Here is a 15,568-nt window from a genome sequence, read left to right as displayed (position 1 = left end):
ATTGGAGTTATAGTCGTAATATTATGGCCTGCTGTGTGGTTTAGACTGTGAGTGAAATTCTTGTGGTTAATTAGTCTATTACTTTGAGTTAATTAATTGTTAATTAATTGAGCTTTTGGATGGTGCTTGCTTTATTTAGCATCCACCCTATGTCTAAATATGAGGTGTGTCGTGATTAAAAAGTTCTGGAAATGAGAATAAATCCCATACAAATCACAAACCTTAACTGATTTCAATTTGAAGGTCATTTCTCTAGACTGCTTCAAACTTGTGCAGACAACAAACTTATTCATTTCAAACTGACCCCAGTTTCTCCAAATGTAAATGGTAAATGGCCTGTATTTATATAGCGCTTTACACATCCAGTCATCCACCCATTCACACACACTAACTTTGAAGAGTCCAGCATTTCCAGGAAGAAGGAGTAAGGTCAAGAGCGTACTCATCATCTTTTAATACAATTAACAGGGTCATGCACTGTGAATATGGTGAACACTGGAGTGCGGCTGTCAGTGCAGCCTGAGTGAGGGGCAGGACATTCAGAAGGAAACAGCCTGAGTTGTTGTGCAGTCCAGCCCACCATTGTGCCCAGGAAGTGAAGTTTTTTTCATCCACAACAAAACCACCTTAAACCTACTTTCTAAATCTGCCTCTCTGTGGCTTTGGCCACTTCTTGTTAGTGAAGCTGGAGGCTTACCATTGTGAAGAGGCACGGGTAGAAGAGGCCCATAACATCTGCATAGAAAGCAAAAATGGTATACACACTTAAAATGGTCCAGAGGTGACTATGAAGGAGGCATCAGCCAAATAAAAAACTAGGTTTTTAGTTTTTATGGACTGATTTCCAGGATTTTCTTTTTTCTTTAAACACTCCTGATATGATCAGTTTTGGCTCCAGCAAAAAATTAATAAATAAAATAAAGCACTGGTTCAAAGCATGCGGCTACACTTGTACTTCAGACAGCTGCCGCTCAGGCGTTGGAGCAGCTGATCAGAAGGCTTCCCTAGTGTGCATGTCGAAGTTTCCTCAGCAATTAGACATGTTTGTATTAAGTAGAAAAGGCACTATATAAGTACAGTGTGTGGCCATGATTGGACAATTTGGAGTCTGATGTAGAAGAAGGGGTACAGCTGCACAATCGTATTCTTTATTCTTCATATTTCTTCAAAAATCCAACAAGAAAAAAGCCTGTACGCAGTTACAGTTTTACTCAGTGAATTTTCTCGTCTAAAGCAGGTTAACAATATCTGACAGCACTGGCACCTAACTATAAATATCCACTATACAATAATAGAAGACAGACTGTAAATATTCACAGTGAGGTTTAGCCAATATTGATGGATTATTTTAAGCCACATGTAATCATCTAACTGCTCAGTTTTTTAGATAAAGACCTTCATTGCATGATCTGCATAGATTTGTGTTTTCAGTTTTTCCATTTGGTAGTTTTGCTTTGTGTGTGTGTGTGTGTGTGTTTGTTTTGTTCACTTCTTGGCAACAAAACAAAGGAAAAACTCATTTTTGTGTCACTGTTTTTTAAAGCTTGCGTTTTGCTTTTTTTTTTTAGCCACATCTCAGTGTGACTCACCAGTACAGGAAGTGACAGTTATCATTTCCACAGAAGATGAGCATTTCAGTTTCCCCAGCATGCAAATGTGGGTGTCCAAGCTTCTTGTGAGGTGACTGTTACAAGGTGGCACGCTTTCAATTCATAAGACAAGAAATCAGGTATCCGTCTATCACACATGATCCATCCATCGTTTATACGTTTATATGTAACTGTGTGTCCTGTCGCTGTGGTTAACCACGATCTGCGCATGACATGTAGCTTTAAATCTTAGACAGAAATGTGACCATAGGGTGACATGCGGGAAGCATCTGAGCAGTTTGCAGAACTGAGTACTTCCTGTTACGTTAGATGAAGTAGTAATCAGACTGGCCAAAGAGCAACAACTGATCAATCCTGAGCTTTCCATCAGAAAGGTAAGACAGATCTTCTGCTACATACCTGATTATAGCTGACAGGACTTGGTTATGTCTTCAAATGTTATTTTTTTCTGAAAATGATAAAAACTAAACAAGGTTGTGAAACGGTTTGCCTCCTGGCTGATGCAAGCTTAAGCCGTGTGCTTCAAAAGGAACTGTCTGTATCTGAAAACATTACGTAGCGCCGTGTTGGGTTTTCAAAAAAAAAAAGTGTGAACATTTCCTGTTTTCTTTTATTCTCTTCTTTCTGTCAAGCACCTACAGTCGACAAGTCAGTACTGCGAGACTGTCCTCTGAGAGTGGTTGAAATGAGCTGAACTTTTATCACTCTTCGTCCTCACCCGTGCTCTGTTCCACCTGTAGAGAGGTAAGACACGTCCACTGCTGTGGTTAAACTTTTCTGATTTAAGGACCTACTGCTTATCTCGTTATGTTTGATGGTGCCAGATAAGTTCTGGCACAGGAGTCCAATTTATTTTATTTCTCTCTACATATTTTACATTTTGTTTGGGGGTTTTTGTGTGTGTGTTTTTAAAGATTAAAATTTTCTCTGACTGAAAACACAAAATGTGAATTCCCTGCCCGTCTGCTTAAAAGGTTTCACATTTAATATTCAGTGCTATACTTTTGAGTTTTGGTGTGAACGTAAAGCAAAGGGTGTGGTGACAGACACATGATTGCCTCATCACACGATGTAACTGGTACACTTGACACAATGATTTTTCCTCCCATGTATCTTTTTTCCATGTATCTTTTTTTTGGTGTTTTTTAACTTTGAACTCGTTCTGCAATTTCAGATTTAGTTTAACGCAGCTATGACACTCCTCAGCATGAAGACATTTCCAGCCTTTTTATGGGGAATATTCATCGTGGCTGCTTCCATCCCAGAAACCAGTGGTTCTCCCTACACTGTTGAGCCCAACAAGACAAGCGCCCAGCTGACAACTGCACTTGCGTTTCACAATAAAACAGATTCACACCCTGCAGTGTGGGGAACAACTCACAGACCTGCAGCTACTACCGTTTCTGCAGCAGCACATAGCACAGTGCTAACCACAGTGGAAACTAGCACGGCAGCTATCAGTAACAAAACTAACAGCTCCAGTGACAGTGCAGTCCCTTTGGTTCCTACAAGCCCTGCAGCAGCAGCCACAAGCAACTCCGCTCCGCAGTTACTTCATACCTCCACAGCTTTGATTGACACTCAACCCTCCCACCAAGTGACCATGAAAGAAACAACAACACATGCAGAGGACGGGTCCCATCCACAGTCAACCACAGCGCCTACAGACACCACTGCTCCTGCAACATTCTCATCAACAGCAGCTGTGTCTTCTCCACAGCCCACATCCATCCCTGAGTCTGAAATGACATCAGTGTCGTCATCCACTTTCTCTTCTGAGAAATCTACTGCAGCTCCAGGCACTCAGAACCTCAGCAGCCTTTCAGTTTCTACTGCAAGCCCATCAACGGCAGAGTCGATCTCGGAGACAACACGTGTGCCACAGGTGTCCACCTCTTTGCCCCCCACAACAGCCAAGACACTGAAGACCAGCCCTGAGATTTCATCTGCAACTCAGTCCGTTTCTGCTTCGAGTTCTATCTCCACACAGTCAAACGCTACCTCTACGTCAACTGAATCTCCCAACTCCACCACTCCAATAATCCCTGTCCCCCGCAGGCCCACGGTGTTACCACGTCCAATAACTAAGTCAGCATCAGCTACTAAATCGCCACACGGTGAAGTCTCAAAAACAACCCCCAGCACCGAGGTTCAACCCTGCTTGACCCAGAACGTGGTGAAGCAGTGCCTCATTGTCATCGCCTGCCTGGCTTTGGTGTGTACAATCTTTATCTTTTCTACCATTGTCCTCTGCGCCAAACTGTCGTCGAGGAAGCACAAGCGCAAACCTCAAAAGGAAACGGAAATGATGTGCATTTCTGCTCTGCTGCCCGAGAGGAGTTACAACTATACGAGACAGCACAATCCAGTGCCCAATGGAGTCCTGGTGATCCCAAGGGCTGAAGACAGCGACGACGAGGTGGGAGATAACCTCACTCTCAGCAGCTTCCTTCCAGAAAATGACCGCTACGTGTAGATGGATTTTACTATGCTTTCATCTTTTTGCTATCAGTCAGCGTGGAAATAGCTGCTATTTGAATAAACTCCTGCTTCCCCTTTGATATTAGTGGTTTTGCTTCAGTACCTGCCCTATTTCAGTGGAGGAAGAGAGAAACCACAAACAGACAAACATTCACGGTTTCATGTGCAAGTGCCTGTAACTGCATGTGGTATTTGACAAGGTCTAGTAGTGAACTCTGTATTTTGGGCCAAGGTCAGTGCTTTTTGCATGACTTTAGCCGCCACAGGATGAAGAGTGATCAAAGTTTGTTTTTTGTTTTTTTACATCCGGAGCTGAGCCCTGCTGGTATTTCACTTTATGACAGGGGACAGGAAGGCTTGCTGTGCAAAGGGATATTATTGCTCTGTTCAGACACTGTTCAGTTTACAAGAACTATCCAGGTGGCTGAACGCTTAAAGGGACAGTTCAGCCTCAAGTCAACTTTGCATGTTGTTTGTCCACCTAGACTGGCCTGATGTGCCAGTGTTTGGAGATATTTACTGTAGAGTTGCCTTCCTTGTCTTGAATATACCAGAACCAGGTTACAACTGACTTCTGTTTTTCTTTTTCTGACCAAAGCTACTCATTGCAAATGTCTTTTTTCAAGAAAGCATCCTCAAATGGTGTTGTGAGCAGTTTTATGCAGGAACTATGTCCTTTCGACTGAACTGCATCAGCCAGTCAAAAGTCAATATCACACCTCAGCTAAGGGGGAAACAATCCGTGTTTACATCCTGTCACAACGTCAATGTGCAGTGGCACGCTTCCTTCTGCAAAGAGATGCAATTGGCTGGTGCAGTTTGGAAAAAAGAAAATGTAACTACACAAAACTGCTCATTATGTTGGATTTATTTTCCATAAGTGGATCGTGATGACTGATAAGAGCCAGGGAGGTTTCAAAGGCAGTTTTTGAAGCTTTGAGCACAATAATTTTAATATCTAGCACCATTATATTAAATAAAAAAGTGAGATAAGAGAAAAAACAAGAGATGGATGGATGGATGGATGGATGGATGGATGGGTGGATGGATGGATGGATGGATGGATGGATGGGTGGATGGATGGATGGATGGATGGATGGATGGATGGATGGGTGGGTGGATGGATGGATGGGTGGATGGATGGATGGATATCACCAATTCTGTGCAATTCACACCAAAAGATGAACAGATACATAGATGGCTGAACGCTTTTTGCTGTGATGACCCTCCTGTCAGTTTGTCTTGGTAGGTCATGTGACCCTGGCATGGAGCTAACAAGGCTTAGTTGTAGGGTTGTCATTCATCGGGGGCTCATTGTGGCATATAAGGAGATGTCCTGGTGACTCTTTGTCTCTCCTCTCCTCTCCTCTCCTGTATGGACTCCCTGCAAGCCTGTAAAAAAATGGCGTCTAATCCGAACACCCGACTGTACCTCTGATGAATGACAATCACCCGACTAGGCCACCTTCGGTCCACCTGAGTGTTACATGACCTATAAAGACAAACCGACCTGAGGGTCATCACAATGCACAAAACTAATTTCATGTTGTTTAGGTGTGTGTGAAGAAATCCACTTTCTGATAATTTATTAAATAAATGTCTTTGTTAACTTTAACATTTTAGTAACTTTTCAGGTTAAGAGTCATAATGAATAAAAGAATAAAACATTTCTGCAAACTTAGAACTGATCACTTCTCAGTGTAGAAGTTAAACATATTCTGTGGTTCTCTCGTGACAACCAAGTTTGGGGAACTTATCTGAAAGATTTCTTCAAAACGATTATGCCTTGCAATCCATATTGTGCTTAATGTTATGAATATTTTCAACATTAAAAGTGGCCTTTTTAATAAAAACAACCTGTCTGTAAATTTATAAACAGTCATAATAGAAATAAACTTTCTGTGATCTCCGTCAGTGCCCTCGTTTATGAAAGCCCTCACAAAAAAAGGCTTTTTTTCCACTCCTGACTGGATCTCAATCTCACTTCCTTTCCTGAGAAGAGAAAACAATTCTCTGAATACTTATTAGGGCCATGAGACAACATTTTTTTCTCTCTCTTTTTAAAATTTCCCCCCGACGTTTACAGACATCGGTGACTATCAACAGAGCTGAGGCAAATGTAAACCTGGAGGATGCAGGAACCCATCACACGCTCTCATGACCATATAAAGCTACGTTTGTCGTGAGCGATCAAAAGCAAAACAGACATGCAAGAAAAATGCAATCACTCACACAAAGTCACACTTTCTCCCTTAAGTGGTCTCTCTCTCACACACACACACACACACACACACACACACACACACACACACACACACACACACACTTTAATTGCTCGTCTCTGGATAAAATGCTCCACATTGTTTCTAACAGTCTCCAGCGTGTGGCCTTTACCTTCCCCCTTCTCCTTGCTGTCCACACGGGAACCATTAACCTTTTCCTGCATTGGCAGATCACTCATACAAGCTGCTCTCTGACTCTTTTTTTAGCCCCAGAGGTTTGCTGTTATTCATCAGTGAGAGGGACTAAGGGGGTAAAAGGCTGTCAATCAGAGGCTCTGTTTTATTTTTAGAGGGTATATTTATTTGTGATGCTTTTATAGCTCTTGAGAATTAATTTTTTTTTTGTGGAATTGGCTTTCCACATCCACTGTGCCAAACAGCAGAGTGGAGAAGAGGCCCCTGCCCCCACAGCACATTATAAACTCCCACATAACAAGAACAATCTGTGTGCAGGCCGGAGAGCTCAGACACTCTCGGGGAAACTGGAGGGGGAGGAGAACAGTGGAGAGGCAGAAGGAGGGATTTCTCCTCATGGTAAAGTGCATTTTTTTTTAAATACCCAGACAAACCTCCACACTGAAACCTGAAACTTGGGGAGGGGGCGTGCTTCACCGAGCATTCGCCGCTCTTTGCTGTGCTAAGTTCACTTTTTTCCAGTCTCATCCTCCTCATTCTGAGGGCATTTCAGCAGACAGCTCTTCTTCTGCAGTGGATGGTGAGTCAAATGTGTCATTTCATAAGGTTTTGTCCTTAAAATTCAATTACAGCATCTTGACATCTTGTTTGACAGCATCATGATAGAAGGATCCAAACTCAGGAATTAGGAACATGATAATGAAAAAGTAGAGACAAGGTTCAGACTTAGACATTAAAAGTTTTAGACATAACGTTTGCAAATAAAATAGTCGCACTTGTTAAATCTGCTGAGTGAAGACTTGTGTGTGCTTGTGACCTCCTTCTGTGCATGTTACTGTGTCAGTGTATATTAGGTCCAGGGTGAGCAGGGTGATTGATTTGGAAAAAAAAGGAAAAAACAACAACATCAGAACCCGTTTCCCAGACTTTCATGTCTCGCAGCTTGCACACAGATGGCGCAGAAAGATTTGGGAGACAGACTGAGCACGTAGCTTAGCGTGATCAAAGTTTATAAAAAACGGTTGAATTAATCAAGTTGCAAACACACATATTCTCCCCTATACTTCTTGTTGTAGCAAGCCATGTAAGATACTTTTGGTTATATTTGAGCAGGAAGTTTTCCTGCTAAATCAACACCTCTCAGGTTAATGATACACTCAATATAATTTATTCTAATATGTAAAAAGGTGTAGTAAAAATATTTAATTTGCAGAGATTTGGTTAATTTGCTTTAGATATAATTCAGTGGTCACTTCTTTAGATACACATTGCTAGTACTGGGTTGGATGCACTTCAGGGTTTTCATGGCAGAGATTCAAAAAGGTGCTGGGAACATTCCTCAGAGATTTTAGTCCATATTACCATGACAGCACACAGTTGCTGCAGCTGTGTCTCATCCGTGATGTGAATCTTCCGTTCCATCGAGATCAAGATCTGGTGACTGTGGAGGGTATTTGAGTACAGTGAACTCAATCTCATGTTTAAGAAACCAATTTGAGATGATCTGAGCTGTGCGTTATCCTCCTGGAAGCATGTGGGCATACTGTGGTCACAAAAGGGATGGCGATAATCAGAAGAAAAGAGTCAGGTAGGCTGTTGGATTTAAACGATTCTCAGTTGGAACTATTAGGTCCAAAGTGTGCCAAGAAGCCGTCAGCCTAAGCCATTGATGCAAGGCAGGATGGATCCATGCTTTCATGTAGTTTATGCTAAATTCTGACCTTAGCACCTGGATTTCATCAGACTAAACAATGTTTTTCCACGCTTGTCTTCTTGTCTGGTGTCATCTTCTGCTGCTGTAGCCAGTCTGCTTCTGCATACCTTGGTTGTGGTTTTTTAGTTTATTGTTGCCATCTTATCTGTTCAAAGCAGTCTGGCCATTCTCCTTTGACTTCTGGGATTGACAAGGTATTTTCACCCAGAGAACTGCTGCTCACTGGATAGTTTCTCTTTATCGGACCGCTCTCTGTAAACTCTAGAGAAGATCACCAGTTTCTGAAATACTCAGACCAGCCCTTTAGGACACAAAGAGCAAAGTCTCTTAAATCACTTTTCTTTTTTATTCTGATGCTCAGTTTTAACTGTAACAGATCAACGCACTAAGTTGCTACCATGTGACTGACTGATTAGAAATTTGCATTGACAAGCAGTTGAAAGTGTGTGCCTAATAAAGTGGCAATAAGCGTATAAGGCCTATAGTGCTTAATATTGGAGGTATCATGCAGTTTACATGTATTTCTTTCAAAGGGCAATTTCAACTAACCCAGAGCTGGGAGACTTTTTTACTGTAACTTTTACTAACGATATTTAAAACAGTGCAACTAAGTGAACGTCAAGATAGACAAATATAACTAATAAAAGGTAATCTTCTCGTACTTTGTAAACTGTGGAATTTCAGTCATTCATCTTGGTTTCTATCTTTGTTTTTGTTGTAAAGCAGGCTGAATGTCTCAAGAGCAGCACTAAATGAGCAGATATTTTACTTTTCCGAAAAAAAAAGATGTTACCCAAATACACACAAAGCACAAATTCTCTTCACGTGTCTCACTGACGTTAAGTGTTATTTACAGATCCCGAGGGGAAATGCCGCTCCTGATGGCCCTTCATCACATTGGTCTGTGCGTGGTGCTTTGCATCAGGCTGTCCACACCTCTGCCTTACTCCGATACTCTGGAGGGAAGTATAGATGAGGAAGACTACAACAACTTCAATTTCTATCTGCCTATTACCAATGTCTCCACGGAGTACCAGACCGCACCTGCCAACACAGCCCACGAGGAAACTGACTTTCTGAATCAGCTTGTGAACTTTCTTAATGAGAACATGCTCCTCATCCTCGTTGCAGCCAGTCTCATCCTTCTCATCTTCCTTATCATCTGTGGGGCAGTTTTCATGAGCCACAGACGCAAAGTCAATGCTTACTATCCTTCCTCCTTCCCCCCAAAAATGTATGTGGATGACAGGGACAAAAGTGGAGGTGCCAAACCCTTTAACGAAGTTCAAGAAAAAGCTTCCCCGGGGCAGGAAAGTGAGCCAGTGGACTCTCACAAGCAGCTCCAGGCTGACATTATGAGGGCTGCCAAGAGCCTGCGCACTCCAAATAAATCTGTTGATGCTGCAGAGAGAAGCGATCCCAGTCAGCAAGTAGCAGACCACAGTCCCGAGGACAGCTCAAAAGCAGATGGCAGCATCCTAGACCATCAGCTCCCAAGTCTCCCAGAGGAAAAGGAGCCAAGCGAGCTTTCCGACAGTGAGGCCACCACCACAGAGGGCAGCTCAGAGCAGAGTCCTCCTGAGCTGCCTGGGTCAGAGGAAGTTGATTCACAAGAGCCTTCGACAGGCAGGAGTCTGCGGCCCTCCTCTCTGCACATTCACAATGACTCTGCTACACTTCAGCTCATCGCAGGAGAGAAAACTGCCTTCTAAGAAATCAGATTTGTGCAGAAAACCTTCAAAGATTTCTGCAGGATTTCATTTGAAAAAATGCAGAGAAGTTACTAAAAATACAGCAGGCAGAGTTGCAGATGATACATGATACACTCTCTTAATGCACCTTTGTACAAGCTTCACAGTACACAAATAGTGTTAGTGTTTTTTGTGTTCCTGTTTTTGAATTTAAACATCTCTACATATGGGCCACTGGTGTTAACAGTAGGCAGTGTGGTCCCAATTACTCTGCGCTTTTATACAAAAAACAAAAAAAACAAAAATGGAAACTGGGACTCGGTTCCATTTTTGAACTTTTAATATGGACCTGTTATGTTTTTCCTCGTTTTCTGTCATATATATATACTGCTACAGTAGGGTGGACTTTTATATTAAACATGTCCCAAGTTTCAAATAAAAAGTTCAGCGTATATACAAGTAATGGCTGTGAAACAAAGGATCAGCACTCTGTGACATCACCAAGGTAGATATTCCTGATAATAGCTTGTTTCAGGAAGTAGATGCATTGAGGCAATGCTCTTAAAAAAAACACAACCCAGTATGTTGATTTTTGACCTGCAAGTCATGCAAAGCTACTCCAGCAGACTCCAAGAGTAAAATTGTGGAGTTATTTAATTTTTCTCTTTTTAGGGTGCACGCTTAGGATTCCATACAGCCTCCAATTTAATCAAAACGGCAAGCAGACGGCATGCAGGCGGCATGCAGGCTCTTAGTGTAACAGCCCAAAAAAAGGTAGAACGTACAGATGATGTTGAACGTTGCTGTGTTCTGCAAGAGCGCTTTTCAAAATTGTGTGCACGTAAGTAGGAGAAACAGAAAGTGGGTGTGAGGGAGAGAGAAGCTGAGACACTGAGATAAGGCGAAGCAGTGTCAGGATTTGTCAAGTATATAAAACCACAATCTGGTGTATTTTGGCTGCAGCGGATCTCAGCTGCAGAGCTTTTTCAGGTGTGTTATTGCAGCAGGAAGTGCACGGGTGTATTTGCAGGCTGTGTGTCTATATGCAGCTTACTCAAATGGATCACAAGGACGACTCATTTAAAGTGAATTAAGACTTATCTCATTAGTTACGCCTGTATTTTTCTGTAGATGGAAGGTCAAATAATGTTTAAATAATAAACAGGATTCCAAAAGTACGATTAGGGATAATTTTATTACAGACTTTTAAAGAAGCATTTGTAAATATAAGTTACATTTAAAACTACTGGACCCCCTTTTTTTGGTTCAAGCCACTTTGCTTAATCTCAACAGGTCAGTGCGTTTAGAGTGCAGACGGTATAAACAGCTTTTAGCTTTCATCCATACCTCCATCACACCTTTCAAAATAAAAAACACTCCACCTGCACAAAGCAATTTCCAAAATAAGGCTCATCTCTGTACCAACAACCCAAAACAGTGCTTATATTGTGCGTTTATGTGACAGGCTAAAAGATACAGTATACACGGTTAGAGGATCGCAGACTAATACAAACAGCCTGGTGTAACACTGCTACACAGGGTTGAAAGATGGTGGATTCGTCATCATTGCTGCAGGAAAGTGAGGTGTTGACGCTGGACTATTTCTCTTCTTGGCAGCAGGGAGCCAAACCGGGCCCAGCACAAAGCGTGAGCGCTCCATTTAATTGCTGGCCCTGACTGCCTCCTGCTGGTCATCTTGTTGCTTGAGACGATAGTCAGCAAGGGCTGCCTTGATGGCATCTTCGGCAAGCACTGGACAGGAAATAATTGGAAGTTAAATATGCACATGTGTGCAGAGAAGTTTGGAAAAAAGGAAAAGAAGAGCCTTGACGTATTAAAAGAAAACTTACTGGAGCAGTGAAGCTTAACAGGAGGAAGACTGAGCTCCTTAGCGATGTCGGTGTTCTTTATCTTCAAAGCTTCGTCCACCTGAAAATAAAAGCCCACACACAGCCATGAGCGGAGCAGAATACGCTAAATATTTAATAGATTAAACATGGAGCTGAGACGCAGGTCTGTAATATGTTCACTCACAGATTTGCCTTTCACCCACTCGGTGGCCAGAGAGCTTGAGGCGATGGCAGAACCACAGCCAAAAGTTTTGAACCTGGCATTTACGATCTTCCCCTGGTCATCCACCTCAATCTGAGAAAAGTTTTGACTGTTATTCATGTGACCAAAAAAATGAGCAAGAAAAAAAAACAAACTTAATCTCTCCCATTCTTAAAATTTAATCCCTACTAAACTAACAAAAATAAAAGCCTTTAATTCACACACACTTTGTAACAAACATACCTGAAGCTTCATTACATCCCCACAAGCCGGGGCACCCACCAAACCAGTTCCAACATTCTTGGAGTTTTTGTCCAGCGAGCCCACATTTCTGGGGTTCTCATAATGATCCACCACCTTCAGACAACAGAGAGGGAAAAAGGAGCATAAGGCCAAATGCACTCTTCCTGTTGCTGTCAGAATTCAACAATCCCATATTTACAGGAAGGAAATGCCATCTACATTCAGATACAATGGTAAAAAAAGAATGTGTACAAGTCTTGGCATCCTTGTTACACAACTACAACTTTCCTCCCTTGCATAACTGACACTGACATGAGCAGATTAGGACTGGATTTCATGGTCTACACAGTGCAAACTCTGTCATTCAGCCCTCCTACTCTATTTCTTGCTGAGTCATTCTGACCAAGACATTGTGAAGTGGCCGAGCATCGCAAAACCTTTTGCATTTTTCATCAGAAATTAAAGGATTAAAGCCAGCCTCCTCAGCTAATGGCCAAAACATTACCTCTTATCCAAGAAATAATTTTAATAAAAGGCATATAATGTCTAAACCTCAACACCCCACAATCAACCCAAAAAACATCCAGCTAAACATAAATACATCACAGTTATGGCTGCCATGACCCGCTTAACCTCCTGTTGCATCAATATGCCTTCACAGGTATCACGTAACATTTACCTGACTCTAGCACACCATACTGCCACCCTTCAAAGCGCATTAATCGGATATGGTTAAAACTGTGGCAGTGGACAGCTGGTTGCAGATTAGTGACTCTATTCCAGCCTTAAGTAAGCTAAATATCTACAATGAAACAAAACATTTGTTCATTTTAACGGGCTAGCATCATGGAGGTAAGGGTTTGAGATAACCAACGTAAAGGCAGGCTGATGTAACTTGAAGCATTTGTGCAGCCAGCTAAATATAAGCCACCGTCCTATGGTTGTCAACAGAATGCCCGAACAGAATGACCACTCTTACAGAGTCGTGGTTGCCCGTGTTTAGTAGATCCGTTAGCTGATATACTCCAGGATGCTTTCTAGTAGGAGTAAACATGAACCAACAAGCAGCTGCGACGCTGTTAGCCGAGCTCCCCGTTAAAGTGAAGCTACAGACTGGACCCTTTACCTTCTTGTGGTAGCAACACTGAGTGATGAACTCGGGAGCGGAGAGCCTCCTGGTGAGGAAAGCCAGAGGACTGAAACACTTGTTCGCCACGGTGCCCGCCATGTTGACCCAATGTCGCAGTTGTGAAAGCTCGCAGCTGAAGAGAGCGGAACACACGTCACTGACAGGGGGAGGAGCTACAATAATCACATCTGCGCATGTCCGGTTTATGTAATTTACAAAAAACGCTCTTTTGTTAATTGTTAATACAATCAGAATTTCATTTTTTATATTTTATTTTATTTTTATTATTTTTACTTTTTTCTTTGTGTTTTAATTGGTCAAGTTATCTCTCTTTACTTTACGTCTGTATCAACTATTTAGTAGATACTTTATCTATTTCTGTCCTCTAAGGTTAAGTATGTTAGTCGTGTTCATCAAAAAGGAAACATGCCTGCGCAATCACTGCTCAAACTCATCCAGTCACTTTGACACTAACTAATTATAAAAATAAATTGTTATCAGCCATCTTGGCTATTAGTTTTGCTGATTAGCAGGAATTCAAATAATGCTGAATTGTGTTACATACTTAATTTACTTGGTATCAGATCGACACTTATATTTGCATTGCACTAGTATTTAGAGGAAACCTTTATGTTCTCAACAACAGAGTCAAAAGCAACTTATTTGTTGGTTTTTCTTCTTGCTGCTGTTCCCATGACGGGTTGCCACAACAGATCATCTTCCTGCGTTTCACCCTATCTCTATCATCCTCTTCTGTTGCACAGTCCTCTGCATGTCTTCCTTCACTACAGCCATGAATTTCCTCTGTGGTCTTCCTTTTTTGCTCCTGCCTGGCAGCTCCATAATCATAGAGTCCCGATCAAAAGTCCAAGACCACTTGAAAAATGGCAAACAAAATTATCATATTTTGCATGGTTGGATCTTAACAAGGTTCCAAGTCAAGCAACAAGAAGAAATGGGAGTGAGACAAAAGATTTTTTTTGACCATACAATTTATTGAAAACAACACTTAAACTGAAACAGTCTGTTTTACAGCTGATCAAAAGTTTAGGACCACACCTCCATAACCCCCCCCCAAACAGAAATCAAACCTCCACACATGAACTTAGTAACGACTAGCTTCACCGTTTTTGTCACTTGCATCAAGCATGTCATCACATGCTTGATGCAAGCGTTTTCATGAGGTGAGTAGGAACATTTTTCCAAGGGCATCTACTGTCTGGAACTGTTGTCCATTTTTGTAAATTTCCCTTGCCATTCATCCCCAAAGGTTCTCAATTGACTTAGATCAGGGGAACACGCAGGGTGGTCCAAAAGAGCGATGTTATTCTCCTGGAAGTAGTCCTGCGGACATTGTGTACTGTAGCGTTGTCCTGTTGAAAAACCCAGTCGTTGCCACACAGATGAAGGCCCGCAGTCACGAGGGATGCTCTCTGCAACATCTGGACACAGCCAGCAGCCGTTTGGCACCCCTGCACCTTCTGAAGCTCCATAGTTCCACTAAAAGAAAGAGCACCTCAGACCATTATGGCGTCCCCTCCTCTGTGGCACGTAGAGAACTCTTGTCATGCCACTAACATTGGAAACCATCAGGTCCATCAAGGTTACATTTTTTCGCATCAGAGAATAAGACTTTCTTTCACCTTTCAGTGTTCCATGTTTGGTGCTCTCTTGCAAAGTCCAAACGGTCAGTGCTGTGGCGCTCAAATAGATGAGGCTAGACGTCTTTTGTTTTTGAAGCCCTTTAGTCTCAGATGCCGTCCGATGGTTATGGGGCTGCAGTTGGCACCAGTAATGGCCTTAATTTGGGTCGAGGATCGTCCAGTGTCTTGACAGACAGCAAATTTGATCGTCCAGCTCAGTGCTGGTGAAATTTTTGGGGGTCTTCCACTTGACTTTGTTGTTCCATAACCCTCAGGATCATTTAAGAAATTCCAAATAACTGTTTTAATGCGTCCCACCTCACCATGCAGGGAGAGGCCATGGTTCAACAACCTGGGGAGTTTTTGCCTTTGCCATCAGAACATCATGACAGTGTGACTACCTGACAGAAAATGGCAATGAATCCACATTTTTGCACAGATTTGGCCTTTTAAAGGCACGGGGTCCTAAACTTTTGATCAGCTATAAAACAGCCTGTTTCAGTTTAAGCATTGTTTTCAATAAATTGCATGTTAAAAAAAATGTTTCGTCTCACTCCCATTTCTTCTTGTTGCATGAAGCTCTACTTG

The 15,568-nt window shown here is 42.2% G+C and overlaps 3 protein-coding genes across 3 annotated transcripts; 2 read left to right on the top strand and 1 right to left on the bottom strand.

Annotated features, from left to right (window-relative positions):
* The first annotated feature begins 1,655 nt into the window (after positions 1 to 1,655).
* LOC116322540 (flocculation protein FLO11) lies at positions 1,656 to 5,157 on the top strand. Its single transcript, XM_031742636.2, has 4 exons — positions 1,656 to 1,729; positions 1,843 to 1,984; positions 2,243 to 2,354; positions 2,785 to 5,157. The coding sequence occupies exon 4, from the start codon at positions 2,803 to 2,805 to the stop codon at positions 4,084 to 4,086; it is 1,284 nt and encodes a 427-aa protein (XP_031598496.1). The 5' UTR covers positions 1,656 to 1,729; positions 1,843 to 1,984; positions 2,243 to 2,354; positions 2,785 to 2,802; the 3' UTR covers positions 4,087 to 5,157.
* Positions 5,158 to 6,932: 1,775 nt separating this feature from the next.
* On the top strand, positions 6,933 to 10,376 carry tmem119b (transmembrane protein 119b). The gene is made up of 2 exons (XM_031742581.2): positions 6,933 to 7,088; positions 9,079 to 10,376. The coding sequence occupies exon 2, from the start codon at positions 9,092 to 9,094 to the stop codon at positions 9,932 to 9,934; it is 843 nt and encodes a 280-aa protein (XP_031598441.1). The 5' UTR covers positions 6,933 to 7,088; positions 9,079 to 9,091; the 3' UTR covers positions 9,935 to 10,376.
* Positions 10,377 to 11,089: 713 nt separating this feature from the next.
* Positions 11,090 to 13,487, bottom strand: LOC120441348 (iron-sulfur cluster assembly scaffold protein IscU-like). Its single transcript, XM_039615952.1, has 5 exons — positions 13,335 to 13,487; positions 12,209 to 12,322; positions 11,948 to 12,058; positions 11,764 to 11,842; positions 11,090 to 11,665 (listed from the first exon to the last, which is right to left on the bottom strand). Exons 1-5 carry the CDS (start codon positions 13,434 to 13,436, stop codon positions 11,574 to 11,576), a joined length of 498 nt encoding a protein of 165 aa, XP_039471886.1. The 5' UTR covers positions 13,437 to 13,487; the 3' UTR covers positions 11,090 to 11,573.
* Positions 13,488 to 15,568: the final 2,081 nt, after the last annotated feature.

This window comes from Oreochromis aureus, linkage group 7 (genome assembly GCF_013358895.1).
Source record: "Oreochromis aureus strain Israel breed Guangdong linkage group 7, ZZ_aureus, whole genome shotgun sequence".
NCBI lineage: Eukaryota > Metazoa > Chordata > Actinopteri > Cichliformes > Cichlidae > Oreochromis > Oreochromis aureus.
The sequence above is the reverse complement of the archived record's forward strand: the minus strand, read 5'-3'. Positions and strand labels throughout refer to the sequence as shown.

Bases quoted from the DNA above. Each gene is read 5' to 3' on its own strand.
- LOC120441348 (XM_039615952.1), bottom strand. From the start codon at position 13,436: ATGGCGGGCACCGTGGCGAACAAGTGTTTCAGTCCTCTGGCTTTCCTC. The intron at 12,059-12,208 runs GTATGTTTGTTA...AACTTTTCTCAG, and splicing joins GGGATGTAATGAAGCTTCAG to ATTGAGGTGGATGACCAGGG. The intron at 11,843-11,947 runs GTGAGTGAACAT...TTTTATTTTCAG, and splicing joins AGTGGGTGAAAGGCAAATCT to GTGGACGAAGCTTTGAAGAT.
- tmem119b (XM_031742581.2), top strand. From the start codon at position 9,092: ATGCCGCTCCTGATGGCCCTTCATCACATTGGTCTGTGCGTGGTGCTT.
- LOC116322540 (XM_031742636.2), top strand. From the start codon at position 2,803: ATGACACTCCTCAGCATGAAGACATTTCCAGCCTTTTTATGGGGAATA.